The following is a 13806-nucleotide window of genomic DNA, read 5'->3' as shown; positions in this document are numbered from 1 at the left end:
CGGCGGGCGGGCGGGGGAGCTGCCCAGTCACTCAGTCGCTCGCTCGCTCGCTCCGGCGCTGGTCCCGTTAGCAGGAAGCAGGAGGAGCCGCCCCGACCGCCAAGATGCCCAAGACGGTACGTGCGGCCCCGACGGGGCTTCCCGGGGCAGAGGGACGGGCTGCGCCCCGCCGGAGCGCCCCCGGCCCGGCCCAGCCCAGGCCGGGAGGGACCCTCCGCCCGCGTGCGGGGGGCGCTGGCGCGGCGGCGGGCAGAGCATCTCCTTCCCGGGCAGCGCCCCAGGGCCGTGTGGACGCCACCCCGAAGCCGGCCTGGCGCAGCGAGAGGCCCTTCCCGCGCACCCCTCGGGCGGGGGATGCTGCCGGGCCCCGGAGGCCCAGCCCGTGCCCGCCCCGGCGCTGCAGGCCCGGCTCCCGAGGCAGGCCTGGGCGGCCCGTCGAGGGGCTTCTCTTCCCGCCCCTGCGCTGCCTTGCGGCGCCCAGCCCGCTTCTCCGCGCTGAGGGCGGCGGCAGCAGCGCGGTCTGGTCCCACAGTCCCCCCCCCGTGAGAAACTCCGGTCCTGGGGGCGGAATTGGGGGCCTGGAGTACGCCTGGCCCATCCCAACCCCCCGCCCCCCTTGACTGCGCGCAAGGGCATGCGGTGCGTGGGGGGGCAGGGGGGGCAGAGCCTCCCCACCAGCCTGCTTTGGAAAGCACCACCGCAGCCATGTGGGGCACTCCGGTAAGCTCAGCACCCTCCACGCCCTGCGCAGGGGTTGAGAGGCTCGCACGTGCTGCTTTTCAGAGGACTCTGGTGGGGAGGCTCTGCCTCACCTGCCTCCCCACCCCCACACATCCCTGACTGCAGCTGGGGGTTGGAAGTACCGGCCTGCCTGGTGGGGCCTGGGTCCCCAGTAGCCGGGTGGGTGGGTTCTGGGGACCCTCCAGTATAGGAAGCCATATTGCCAGGCAAGCTCCGTTCCTGGATGAGTTGGCCCTCTCTCGTTCCAGTAACACCCCATGATGATGGGAAATGAGCTGGAGTGGGGAAGACCCAGCCTGGTGGGGTTTGGCGAGGGGCACTTGGCGCGTGGTCATCGGGGGGGGGGGAAGCGAGTGTCGCCCTTTTTAATGAAACCTTTTGTGGCCGAGTGACTAATTGTGCAAGTTTCCTCTGACAACAACCAGCAGGCAGCCATGTGTTCCACTGTGGCCTTGCACTGCATACTTGCGTTTCCTTCTCATCCAGAGGCTATTGCAAGCAGCGTCTGAAGGCCACAGTCTTTGCTTGCTCAATGCACCAGGTGTGCTGTGCATAGAGGTTCTGTTGAGTAGTGTTAGTTGTTGGAAGTGACAGCCCATCCGTGCAGCTCCCTGCAGGGGGCTGCACTAGTGGCAAAGTGCAGGGAGTCTGAGGGGGTGATGAATTTGGGGCTGCCTCTTACCCTTGAGTCTGCCATCACCTCCCTTCAACTTGCCACCGGTCCAAGTGACCTTGCTGTGCTTCACACTCAAGTGCAGCTAATTCCCCTTCTTTTATGCCTAGTAAAGGTTGACTTGACTTGGCTAATTCCCCTTCTTACCATGTTCCCTGTGTGTTGCATTGAAACCCAGAAGTGTGCGAGACTTTCATATTCAAGGGCAGCACATTTGCAATGAAATTGGAAGTCCCCCACTTCGGGGTTTCTATGTAATGTGCAAAGATAAGGGTTTTGGTGTGTTTTTTGTAGTGCAGATGGCAGGCCCAGGATGGCATTAGATCTCAGTCACATCACCCCTGGCTAATGGGCATTGACTAGCACCAGCAACAAAATTTTGCATGTATTCCAAGAATGCTTCTTGAAGTCAGACTAGAGCCTTGCAATACAGGATTATTCTCTGGGGCTCTTGTCTGTTCAGAACAAGAGATTGGCTCATTCTCTATGGGGGCAATCCTAACCAACTTTCCAGCACTGGCACAGCTGTGCCAGTGGGGCATGTGCTGCATCCTGCAGTTAGGGGACAGTCATGGAGGCCTCCTCAAGGTAAGGCAATGCTTGTTCCCTTACCTCAGAGCTGCATTGCTCTTATGTCAGTGCTGAGAAGTGGGTTAGGATTGTGCCCTATGTGTATTGTAGACTTGTGTGCCCTCTGAGTGGATTTTCAGATAATCTCCTGTGACTTCTTGTAGTAAAATAACTTGGTTGAACAATTCTGTGGCACCTCAAATGCTAAAATAGTTATGGTATATAGTTGCATGGATTATTGTGATTAGGTCATTGGTTACACAGGCCAACACGCATTTTGCTTCCTTAAACGTTACACCAATTCCTGGTATATCTGAGGTACTGATTCAAAAAATGGCATCCGCTTTGGCCTTGTCACGTCTAGTTTTGGAGACACAGTATAGCCTCTTTAGTGAATGGTTCAAGCAGCTTCCTCATGAGGAAGCCTACACCACGGCTTCCTCATGAGGAAGCTGCTTGAACCATTCACTAATGAGGCTATACAGTATCTCCAAAACTAGATGTGATAGGGCAAAACGGATGCCATTTTTGGAATCGGTCCCCCAAATTCATATCACACCACCATAAAGTTTGGGAAGAACTTTTCTGACCCTCAGTTTTGTAGGCCTGTGTTACTGGTGGTTTCCATGACTCTTTCAACAAATGAACATAGCTGCCCCTCTGAAAGTTGAGCTGAAGTCTGTGTGACGTGCATAAGCTAGGTCCTCCTTGTGATCAGTGAGATGAGCCTTGTGCCTAAGGCCTCGTCAGGCCTTCCTGCCATCAAGAGCTGCTTTTTGCAATTCGTAACTCACACCCCCACTTGAGTTGCCTCAGAGCCTTGTCTTGGCTTGATTCAAAAGTATGCAGTGACTCAGGAGGGCCTTGGGCTGAAACCCGCATCGAGTCCGTACTTGACTAACTGCTGAAAATGGCGGTTGTCTGAAAACGCATCTCAGTTTGCCTGGCTTGGAGGCCTTGCCTCTTGATTTCCAGTTGGAAAACCAGGATCCCATTGACATTTCCAGTTTTGCTCTTTGGGGATGTTTGGCTTTGATAAGCCTTCAGCCCAGAAGGGCAGGACTTCTTTGTTAGCAGCAAAAACATGCAATGCATATGTCTTTAAAATAATGAAGGCATTGTGAGGGGGACTCCCACCTGACTGCAAGGAAAGATTTGTGTGCTGCTTTTATTTCAACAGTGGTTGGCTTGATGGTACAATAGCGTCTTTAAAGGGTCAGCTATTTGATACTTTCATTGAATAGGATATAACTGTTAAGAAGGGGCTGATGCACAACTCTTCTCTTTCCACACCCTTAAGCAGAATTCCATTTTTTGTGAAGAAAGAAGGGCTGCCTCCTTCTCTGTATGAATTGATTCTCTAGTAATGAGTAACTCTGAAGACTTGCATCAGCCCACAGCAAAGAACAGGCAGTTGGAGCTGAGAACCAGCAGCAAAGAGGGATGTTGCAACAAGGTGTCTCTTCCTGTTTCTGTTCAGAGGCACACCCTATTACAACTCCTTTCTTAATCCTGTGCTGGGCTGCTTTTGCCCATCAGCCTTTGTGGTGGCTCTGCAGACCTGCAACTTCTTTGCCATTTGTGCAGGTATGATGTTTCAGGAGTAGCCACATGTGGACTGTCTGTCTTCATTGGCTGGAGATGTGCATATGCACAAATCCTTGGCCTCAAGAAAGCTGCTTCCCCTCCTTCTTTAGTCTCCCACTTGCAACCTGTACCCTGCCATGTGGAGACCCACCAACCCATTTGTTGATTGCTTCAGAAGTTCCATCTGCAAGAGGGATCTGAAGGCCTTAGGAGTGGACCTCAACAAGTGGGAAACCCTGGCCTCTGAGCGGCCCGCTTGGAGGCAGGCTGTGCAGCATGGCCTTTCCCAGTTTGAAGAGACACTTGGCCAACAGTCTGAGGCTAAGAGGCAAAGAAGGAAGGCCCATAGCCAGGGAGACAGACCAGGGACAGACTGCACTTGCTCCCAGTGTGGAAGGGATTATCACTCCTGAATTGGCCTTTTCAGCCACACTAGACGCTGTTCCAGAACCACCTTTCAGAGCGTGATACCAGAGTCTTTCGAGACTGAAGGTTGCCAACAGAGGCAGAAGTTCATGCAAACCATTTTGCCTGTTTTTGAGGTGAAGCTCTTGGTCACCTCCTGGCTTTATGGTTTAGTTCAGGGATGTCAGACTTGTTTCATACAGAGAACTGAAAGTTAGCATTCATGGCACCTGCTGTGGGCCAAAAGTGACATCCCTGATGCCCAGTTAGATCACAGGCCAGATAGGCTGCATTATGTTTTTCACCCCTGGTTCAGTTACATTTTAGTATTGATTTAGGAATCTGTAGCTCAAAGTTGGTTATGAATTGAAGAGAGGAGATTATAGGGGCTCTGATCCTGGATCCCTTTACAGGATTGTCATAAGAATTGAGAATGCACATAAAAAGCTTTGAAAACATGAAATGGACCTTATAAATGTTAAAAATTAAACATTGAAACCCTTCAGTGGCTCCCTTCTTTTCTTCCCCTCTACTGTTTTATCTGTGAACTAGCTCATGTATGTAATTGAACATTTTGTTTAAAAAAATATTTTTACCCAGCTTTTCTTTGTAAATATAAGGCAGTTTTGCAGTATAAAATATACAATAAAAATGAATATGCAGAACTGTCTTGTTCAGATTGAGACCCCTAGTCTTTTGTCCTCTGTCTGATTCTTGGAGATATTTGGGGCTGCTGCATGCAAGGCATGTGTTCCGCCACCAAAACCTTACCTCTTTCCCCCAAGTTGCGCAGGACCTCTCTTCTGGACACAAACCTCATGGACTCTTTGGTGCAAATCAAGTATTTACACTTAACGACCTTCCTCAGTAGTGCTGTGGGTCCTAAACCTTAAACTCTCTTGTATGTATTGTTTCTGTAACATCTTGCACAGGAAGAGCATTAAATAGTCTCCTTTTTGACCTTTGATTTCATTGGAATAAAAAGCATCTACATTGTGTCCTTTCTGGCCAGTATCTAATATGGGTGAGACCTCTTACTGTGTTTGTTGGCCATGGAGCCAGCCCTCCCTTGAGGGCACCTGAAGTGGTTGCCTTAGGCAGAAAGTTAGTGTGTTTATGGGGGGTGTCCATCTCTGTCCTTGCTTCCATTACTCCACCTCTTCCCACACCTTGGATTGGAAGAGGGGAACAGAGAGACAGGAAATGCATAGGAGAGCTGGGTGCTGAGCTGGAATGTTGGAGTAGAGGCCTTCACATTATCTACTAATGGGGGGCAATGTTTGGTATGCTGTCTTGGGTGTCAAGAGGTCTTGCCCGACCCAGGTCTGCAATATCAAAAGCCCTATCACAATACACATCTTTTGGGGAAGAGCTGGACAGAGGAACTGGTGAACTCGCTTGTCCTGGCAAGACTATAACTCCCATTTAAAGTGTTCTTGATATCATTAGTGGCTGAGGCCTCTTGCTTGGGCTCATGGATTCTAATGTGCCCCCTTGGGCACTGCTTGGTCTAAATGGCAAAACACGTTGCAAGCTGGCTTGGTGTGGCAGGCACAAGAGTTAAGAATGTCCAGATGCAACTGTTAAGTACAATTAACTTGCTCAGCAATATTGGAACATGAGCAAAAGCTGCAACTTTTGGGCTTGCATTAAGAAGTTAAAGTGTTAATACCCAAGTCAGCCTCTATCTTTGACCTGGGGTGGGGGGGGGGAAGTGGCTTTCCAGCCAGATTGAACCTGCCTGGATTCATGCAATTGGTTTGTGTGATTGTTCTTGTTCTCTCTCTCTCTCTCTCTCTCTCTCTCTCTCTCTCTCTCTCTCTCTCATTGAAGTCTTCATAGATAAGCATGTTTCCTTCAGGGAGCAAGAGGTGGCATACTTAAGTGTTCCCTGGTAGTCAAGGGAACTACCAGGTAATAAGCAGGTACTAAGTACCAGTGCGCAAGTACCAGACTTTCCTTAACTTTTTTTGACATCTCCATCCCTCTGACATTGGACAAGAAGCTTTTGGGAGAGACCTGAGCTTACAGAGCCAGGACAGTGTTGTGGTTCAAAAGTTGGTTTAGACCTGGAAGATTCAGGGTCAAATCTCCACTCGGCTATGAAGCTTCCAGTGGGCCAGTCACCATCTCTCAGCCTCACCTACCTCACAGGGCTGTTGCATGGACAAAAGGAGGAAAGGAGTCATGTACGCTGCCCTCTGTTCCTTGGTGGAACAGCAGTCTAGAAATGTGAAAAATAAATTGTTGATGCTGCTCGTTTCATCCTACCCATTTCAAGCTTAATACAGCAGTAAAACCGACCTCAGCTCATCACCTGAATTTAAAGCAAACTGCCTATTTCTGTGGTAATTGGCCCCTGCTGTCCTTAGAAAATCTCTCTTTTTAGAGATTTTATTAATTAAAACTGGGTGTTGTGGGTGTCATTGTAGGCATCTTGGACAAAAAGCTGTGTCTCAAGATGCTGTTTTGCCGCTTTCAATTTTTTGGGGCATTTAAAACCTTTTGCAAGAAATTTGTTGGCTTAATTGCTTTACTTTGCACTCCTTTGCATGTCTGTTCAGAAGTCCCATTAAGTTTGTGGGACTTACTCCTTGGTAACCTTGCAGTTGAGTTGATATAGAGCTGCAGTCTTCCTCTTTTCAAATATGGTTGAACACTCCTTGCTAACATTTATTGGAAAGGGAAAGCCCCCTAATCCCAGGTGAACAACCAGCCCTGGGCAAGAAGCAATTCCATGGCTAGCAGCTTCTGTGGCTTCCATGGACTGGTGGGGGGAGGCAGCCTGCGAAACCATTATGGCTGTTGAGTTTTGCCATACTTTGGCTGCATTTCTCCACAATTCCTTGCATTCCTAAGGAGTAGACAGGGATACTCCTGCATGACAACTGACACTGGCTGGCTGGCTGGCTGGAACAGTAGGGCATGTACTCTCATGTGTAAGTACAGTAGAGCAAAACACTTAAGAAATACCAGAGTTTGCAAGTAGCAATTCTTTCTACTAAGGCAGAAACAAGCCAGCGGCCCTGTAGAATTTTTTCTTTTTCTTTTTTCTTGGAGTCTGATCACTAAGTACATTTAAGATTGCAGTTCTTGAGTTGTAGGGTTCTGGCCAACTTGCAGAATAAAGTTAAAATGTACAATAAAACCAACTTGTAGTAGCATAAAACCAGCAGTAAGACCAATTAAATCATCAGGAAGCCAGATAATGAATCCAAGATTGAAAACTTCTTAAAAAAAAAAACCACCATCAGAAGCAGCAGAGAATGGACCTGATGTCACCTAAACCGAAATGTTTAAATATGCCCCTTTTACAGACTGGCACTGATGTGTTGGGGAGGTCAAATTTTATGGAATGGCTTCACTAGCAGGAAGTCAAACTGGATCTAAACTCTCCAATTGGTTCAGAGGCTGTCTGGTAATCGGAACTGAACCAAGTATCTGTTACCTTGAACTAGAGCAGAACTCACAACACAAGAAGTGGTGATTGGTTTTAATGGGTTTGATTGTATGATAAATGTTTGTCTGGCTTTTATCCTGCTTTTACCATAACTTTTCAAGTTAACATTTGATAGGGTTGGTCTTGCAATCAAAAGACCGTGATACTACCTTGCAGGAAACTAATTTAGGGCGCAGTCCTAACCAGGTCTATTCAGAAGTAACTCCTATTTTGTTCAATGGGTCTTACTGTCAGGAAAGTATGGTTAGGATTGCAGCCTTAGTTGTCCTAAAGTTCATTCCGAACCAGGGAGTCAAAATACTGACAAGTCTAAACCGGACCCAATTTTTAATTATTTGATGCCCTGTCCACTAGAGTTCTTCTGGTATGTAGGCTACTAGCATGTGGGACTCTTTGGGAGCTGGGCTGGGGAAGATGCCTGCTTTTGGCTGTGTTGAATTGCTGCTGGAGGAGGTGGTACTGGCCCGGTGGCTCTGTAGACTCTTATGTGGCTCCTTAAAATGATGATTTTTTTCTCTTGGGTTTTTCAAATGCCCAGTCAGAGTGAGAGAAACCTGAATGATGAACAAGTTTGGAATAAATCTGAATGTTCAGATGTAAGTACTTGGAGTGTTTAATCCACTGGTTGCAAACCCATGGTCCGCAAGGTTCTGAGAAGTGGACTGTGAGTTCTCTGAGGGGTGGGGTGGGGGAGATTGCCTTTGATTGCTTCCAGCATCATGCTGAGTGAGCACTCTTCCACAGACCACCAGAGAGGGTGGAGAACAGGTCGCCTGCAGCCAGCCAGCAACAAAAGCAGCAACTCAGGAAACTTCTCTATAAATAATAAATCTCAAAGCTTCTCTAATCCTAACAAATTGTATTTGTGTGCAGGGGGTGGGGGTTTCTTGTGGTCCACAACTATTCCAGTTTTAGCCCTAGTGGTCTGCAGGCTCCTAAAGGTTGGGAACCACTGGTTTAATCTCAGTGGCAAGAATTCATTGGCCACAAATCTGCAGACATCATCATGTTTGCTCCATGTCCTTGTATTCCGGCTTCTCTTTACATTCAGTTCTGATGGCCATTCTACAACTTGGCCAATGCCTCTTGTTAGAGCAGTCAGAATAAAATTTTGCACTGTCTTCTAGAAGTAAAATAAGGCTGGTTGAGCCGATTTTGGTTAATTCATCCATTCAAATGCACGGAAGGAGACCTGCTAATGAAGCGAGCGGATTCTCTCAGCAGAGAATGGCCGACCTGCCCCCACCCCACCCACCCCTTGGCAGGAAATGAAGCAGCTGCCCAGAGAGGAAGCTCGGCTTCAGATCTGATGTGCTGCATGAAGCTACACTGCTGTACAGCTCACTGCAGCTTGCCTCTCCTTGCAGACCTGGCAGGAAGTGGTGACATCTCTGCCAAAACTTAGTCTCTTGTAGTACTTATTCAGTCACTTTGCCTTGCAGTTTCTTGCCCCTTAATTCCAACCCTTTGAGGTATAAGCATCTCTTTTCCAAATGGCAAGTTTGATGGGCAGCCCGGAGACTCCCTCTGGCCCTTCTCCAGCAGTTGAAGGAAACTGGTGACTAAATGCTTCCTCTGATGTCAGCTTTCTGGACCCTTCCCTGGCTCAATGCAGCTCAGAAAAAGGCCTTATTTGGCTGACTTGCTTTCTACCCATTCAGCAGGGCCCTCCCTGCCTTCCGTACAATAAAACTGCTGTTATCTGAGCTGAATCATCACCCTGAAGGTTAATAGCAGCAACAGGGCTTGCTTTGGGGGAGAACTCTGAAATGGTCACAACTCTGTTCCAGTTTAGCCAACCTCTGATTTCTTTTTAAATGTCTATTAACCACATATGGATTTTGGATTGCTCGTCTAAGGTTTCCATCTGGTGCTTCATCAGTATCCCCAGTTCACTCAAAGCAGCAACTCCCCTGTTGGTATTCAGAGCATTCCAATTCATCCTGTACCTCACTGTAGAATTAGCAGGTGTAACTTAAGGTTGGGGTGAGTGATGGTCTCGTACTGGGTGCTAAACTACTTGAAAAGCAATTTGGTGAACCCCACAGTGGTAGAAGTTGCATGTGGCTTCTTAACAGAAGTTTATACACAGTCACAGCTAGCCCAGAATTGTCTACTCCCCAGAAGAACTGCTACCAGGTGTCTGCAGGAGAATTTTCCCAGTGTGCTACCTGGAGGTGTCTTAACTGGAGGTGCCTTCTCTTTGAATTACAGTTTTTAAGATAAGCACACATACTGTAGTCGTGTAGTACTAAAGCTGCTCAAGCAGACTTCAGGGCTTCCTACTTAGTCCCTAACACAGGGATTCTTAATCAGGGTTATCCATATCCCTTGGGTGCAATAATGGAGGGTATGGGACTCAATCTCTGAACAATTAAAAAAAATGGTTAGTTTAGACCTGCTGTTCTCAATTTTTTCATCTCATAGCACACTGACAAGGTGCTAAAATTGTCGAGGCACACTATTGGTTTTTCCTGCAATTGCCAGGCACGCTGCATTGCCGGCCAGTGGCTCAAATCCCCTAATGGCCCTAGTAATAATGACTCACTTACAAATTCCCATGTGCTGTGGCACATTTGCTGAAAAATCTCCAGATTGGATTATTACAGGGGTGCTCAGTAGGTGGATCGCGATCTACCGGTAGATCGCGAGGCAAAATGAGTAGATCGCGGAGTGCCAACCCCCCCCTTCAGGTGCCTCTGGGAGGAAATGCCGGGAGTAAGGCCCATTGTACTCAATGGGGCTTACTCCCAGGTAAGTGTGGCTAGGATTGCAGCCTCACAGCCTAATCCTAGGCATGTCTACTCAGGAGTAAGTCCTGTTATACTCAGTGGGGCTCAAGGTACACCAACATACATTGTACACATAAATGTTATATGTTATGATGGCGCGAACATTGTAAAAAAAATTCTGGTAGATCTCCGGGCCTTGCTGGGTTTCAAAGTAGCTCTCGAGCCAAAAAAGTGTGAGCACCCCTGGATTATTAACTATTCCCATTCTCAATATGGATTGAGGCGTCCTGTTCCTAGTTATCCATATGTAAAGTAAAACCAAGCTATCAACCTCTTTTGAAGTCATGCTGGTACCTAACAGAACTGGTGGTGATGATCTTTGACAGACTGGAGAAGGGGATATGGGAGCCTATTGGGAAATCACTAGTGGTCTGCAGTTGTAAAAAGGTTAAGAACTGCTACCCTGACACTTTTGTACAGTGGCTGTACCCCAGCCTGGCATTCCATACCCTTGCTAAATAACAACATGGAGGAGGGGAGGGACCAGTCACACCATCTGGACCCCCACCTCTTGCTTATTTTGCCACTTTGCTGTCTTAGAACTGTGGTTGTCATCGCCTTCGTTCTTTGCAAAATTGCAACATAACTACTGGCTTAAAACAATTGCAGATTGTTGTGTGGGATAGACAGAAGAATGCTCACAAAACTAAGCTTGATGGAAAGTATCTTAATACCAGGAATTCCCCACTCCTGCCCCTTTGAAGGTACCAATCCGTTATTACATGCCTGCATACAACTCTTCTGGTTTCCCTTTGCTTAATCCAGTGGTGCTGTTAAACATGCATGTACTGTTCTGGTAAAGAAGACAGTGGGATGACTTTTAAGACTCACGTAGATGCTGTTAACTTTTTGGATACCAGGATGTCCATATACACTTACTCTCATAAAGCTTTTGTGAGCACAAGGGAAAACCAAGTCGGCTTGTGTCAGATTTCCCTGTTCACCTGAAGATTCTCATTTTCAGCTGAGTGGCGGATTAAAGCCCTGGACTATGTCTACATCCTTTTGCCTGTTAGGTGTATCCTCTTTTTTGCTGGCTTCCTTACTTGTTCCAAATTTGTTGCAACCTGGAAAAGGGCAGTTGTAGCTTGTTTGACCGAAGAGGACTTCTCCCTTACTCTTTAGGGTCACAATACACATGGTGTCACCTGCAGTTCTTCAATGTTGACAGTTCTGTAGTGCTTAAAATGGGAAACTGCCATTGTGTCATGCACTGTGGCTTATGAAGGCCTGTTTTTTGGCTGCCTGAGGCAGCTGCCTACCTTGTCTGGAGAAATGGAGTTTTAAAAGTTGTATCTACTCCAATCTCATGTTAGTACAGCAGTAATTTGCACTTTTCATATGGTTGGGGACCAGAATATTGACAGAAGCCAAAAATGGATGAATGCCAATGCAGAGCTTTGTCAAGTGGATGAAAGTCAAGGTATCCCTGTATGAACAGTCACTGATTCAGAAGAATCCTGCATCCTTCTGCCTTGGAACAAGGTCATTTTCTTAGTAACTTGAGACTTCTTTGTAACAAGGGTCAACAAAGGAAAGACTTGAAGCAGAATGCTTCATCACCACTCCTCAAACTGTGAAGTCTTCTGAAGATAACAATGAGATAATTAAAGTTGGAGAAAACAAGTTCTGCTGTGAACTACTGGCTTGGTTTCCTCCAGGCTGATTGCAAAAATGATGCAATTCATTCTGTTCCTCCCCACTCACCCACCCACTGACCAGTAAAGAGGCAAGCAGTACAGCAATGGTAGGAATTTAGTCAGTAACTGCTTCATGTATGAAAGCTCACATGGTCAGGAGCCCCTGCAAATGGTTTGCACTGACTAGTCACTGCAAATGACACATGACAATGACTCTGATTAGGGTTACTTTGCATCTTAGTGTCTGATGTGGGACACTTGGATATCTGCAGCCTGCATGGTGAATGAGGTCCACTGTTACTAATCTATATAGGACCTGGAATGGCTTTTAAGCCATTTCTGCCCAGTGTTGTATATATGCAACAGGGACTAAATGTCTACCCCTGTGGGCTGGGCAAATTTAACACGCCTGCATTGCACACAAATACCACTTTACACAAGTGTTTTATTGTAAGGTAGATTCAGATACTTCAGAGACTGCAGTGAGATGCAAATTTGAGGTCAGCTGTTAACTACAAAAAGAGTGGAAACCTGATATGCAGAAAAAGAGCACAAGAGGCAGGTGTGCTTGAGGTTTTTGTGTTTGGACAGTTGAGGATTGCATCTGCAGGGACTATAGTCTTCCTGGGCAGAAAGGAGTAAATGTGAATATAGAAAGATCAGTTCCTGTTCTGGAAGTACTCTATCCTCTGATCTCGCTGCTAGCAAAGTGTGTTTGAAAACCCCAGCCTAGGGGACATGGCTTCCGCCTTCATTTTAGAGGGAAGGAAAATAGTGGTGAGCAAATCGTCTTCTGCGGAAGCTCCCATTGTTGAGCTTTACAAGCTTTCATTAAGATGTGCCATTTACTGAGGGGTAGGATTTTAGAAGCTGTTCTTTGCTGGATCTACAAGAAAGAAAAAGTCCTTTCCCTGCCCTACCTACTGTCAAGTGGTCTTGGTTCTGCCAGTTTCTGTTGGCCCAGGTAACCTGGAGAGTCACTCCCCTTTCCCCACCTTGTCAAAACTCGAGAACCAGGCTGAGGTTCACAGGACTTCATTTTTACCTGTGATAGGATGAAGGATTGAGTTGGAGGCTTGTAAATAACTTGCAGGCTTTGCTCACCGGGGACTTAAAAAAAACATTGAGCTAATAAATCTCTCAAAGCCGTCTGTTCTTGTGGATTACATTTCTAGAGTTGAGTAAGGGCTGCAGCCATGCAGTGATATGGGTTTTTGTTACTACAAGTTCCACTGAGTGAAAAAGCACTCTTTGGTGTCAAAAAAGCAAGCCACAAAAACCTGCCTCTTCTACCCGTATAGATGAGACCTGCCTATCTAGAGCAAACTTCTTAAGTGCAAGGTGCACTACGTTGAATGTTCTCCAATTCCAGTCTTGTAGTGGAAGGAAAAACATTCCAGTTCCTTTCCTTTTCTCCCCCCCCCCCCCAAAAAAAAAAAAAAAAACCCTTTAGCAAATTAATCTGTTTTTCCTTTGTTTCTGGTACAGTTATCTTTCCAGAAGCTTTTTTGTCTGGGTCATTCCAACAGGTTTGTGAATGGGACGTCCCACGTTGGCTGGATGTTTCTGGGAATGACCTAATCCAGCAAATTGGTGCTTATGTTAACCTTTATAGTATGGTACATAGAGAGCTTTGTTTTACACTGGTCTGGTTGAGAGAGAATGCGGCATGGGTGTCATATAAATGCAACTGCTGTATGATGGAAATTGCTTAAGGGAAACTTGCAGACAGTTTTTCCATGTGGATGTCTGTCTTCTCGTGTGACATGGTCTATTATGGGATGGATAGCACAATCAGGTGTATTGCACCAGGAAAAAGTCACTGAGTGCATGGCTATTATCACCTGGAAATGTTTGAGGTGATCTGCTAGTGGTTTCTAGACAGGCAGGCTGTTGCTTGATGCTGTTGTAATAATGAGAGAGAGCAGGCTTGGACTA

General features: G+C 47.0%; 1 protein-coding gene across 1 annotated transcript in view; it reads left to right on the top strand.

Moving 5' to 3' along the window:
* MSN (moesin) overlaps positions 1-13806 on the top strand; it is a 59270-nt gene continuing 45464 nt past the window's right edge. Inside the window, exon 1 of the mRNA XM_066639887.1 lies at positions 1-116. Within this exon, the coding sequence (XP_066495984.1) occupies positions 105-116 (12 nt within the window). The 5' untranslated portion in view covers positions 1-104. The remainder of the gene's footprint in view (positions 117-13806) is intronic.

Source organism: Tiliqua scincoides, chromosome 12, assembly GCF_035046505.1.
Source record: "Tiliqua scincoides isolate rTilSci1 chromosome 12, rTilSci1.hap2, whole genome shotgun sequence".
NCBI lineage: Eukaryota > Metazoa > Chordata > Lepidosauria > Squamata > Scincidae > Tiliqua > Tiliqua scincoides.
This window is presented reverse-complemented; position numbering and strand designations above follow the sequence as displayed.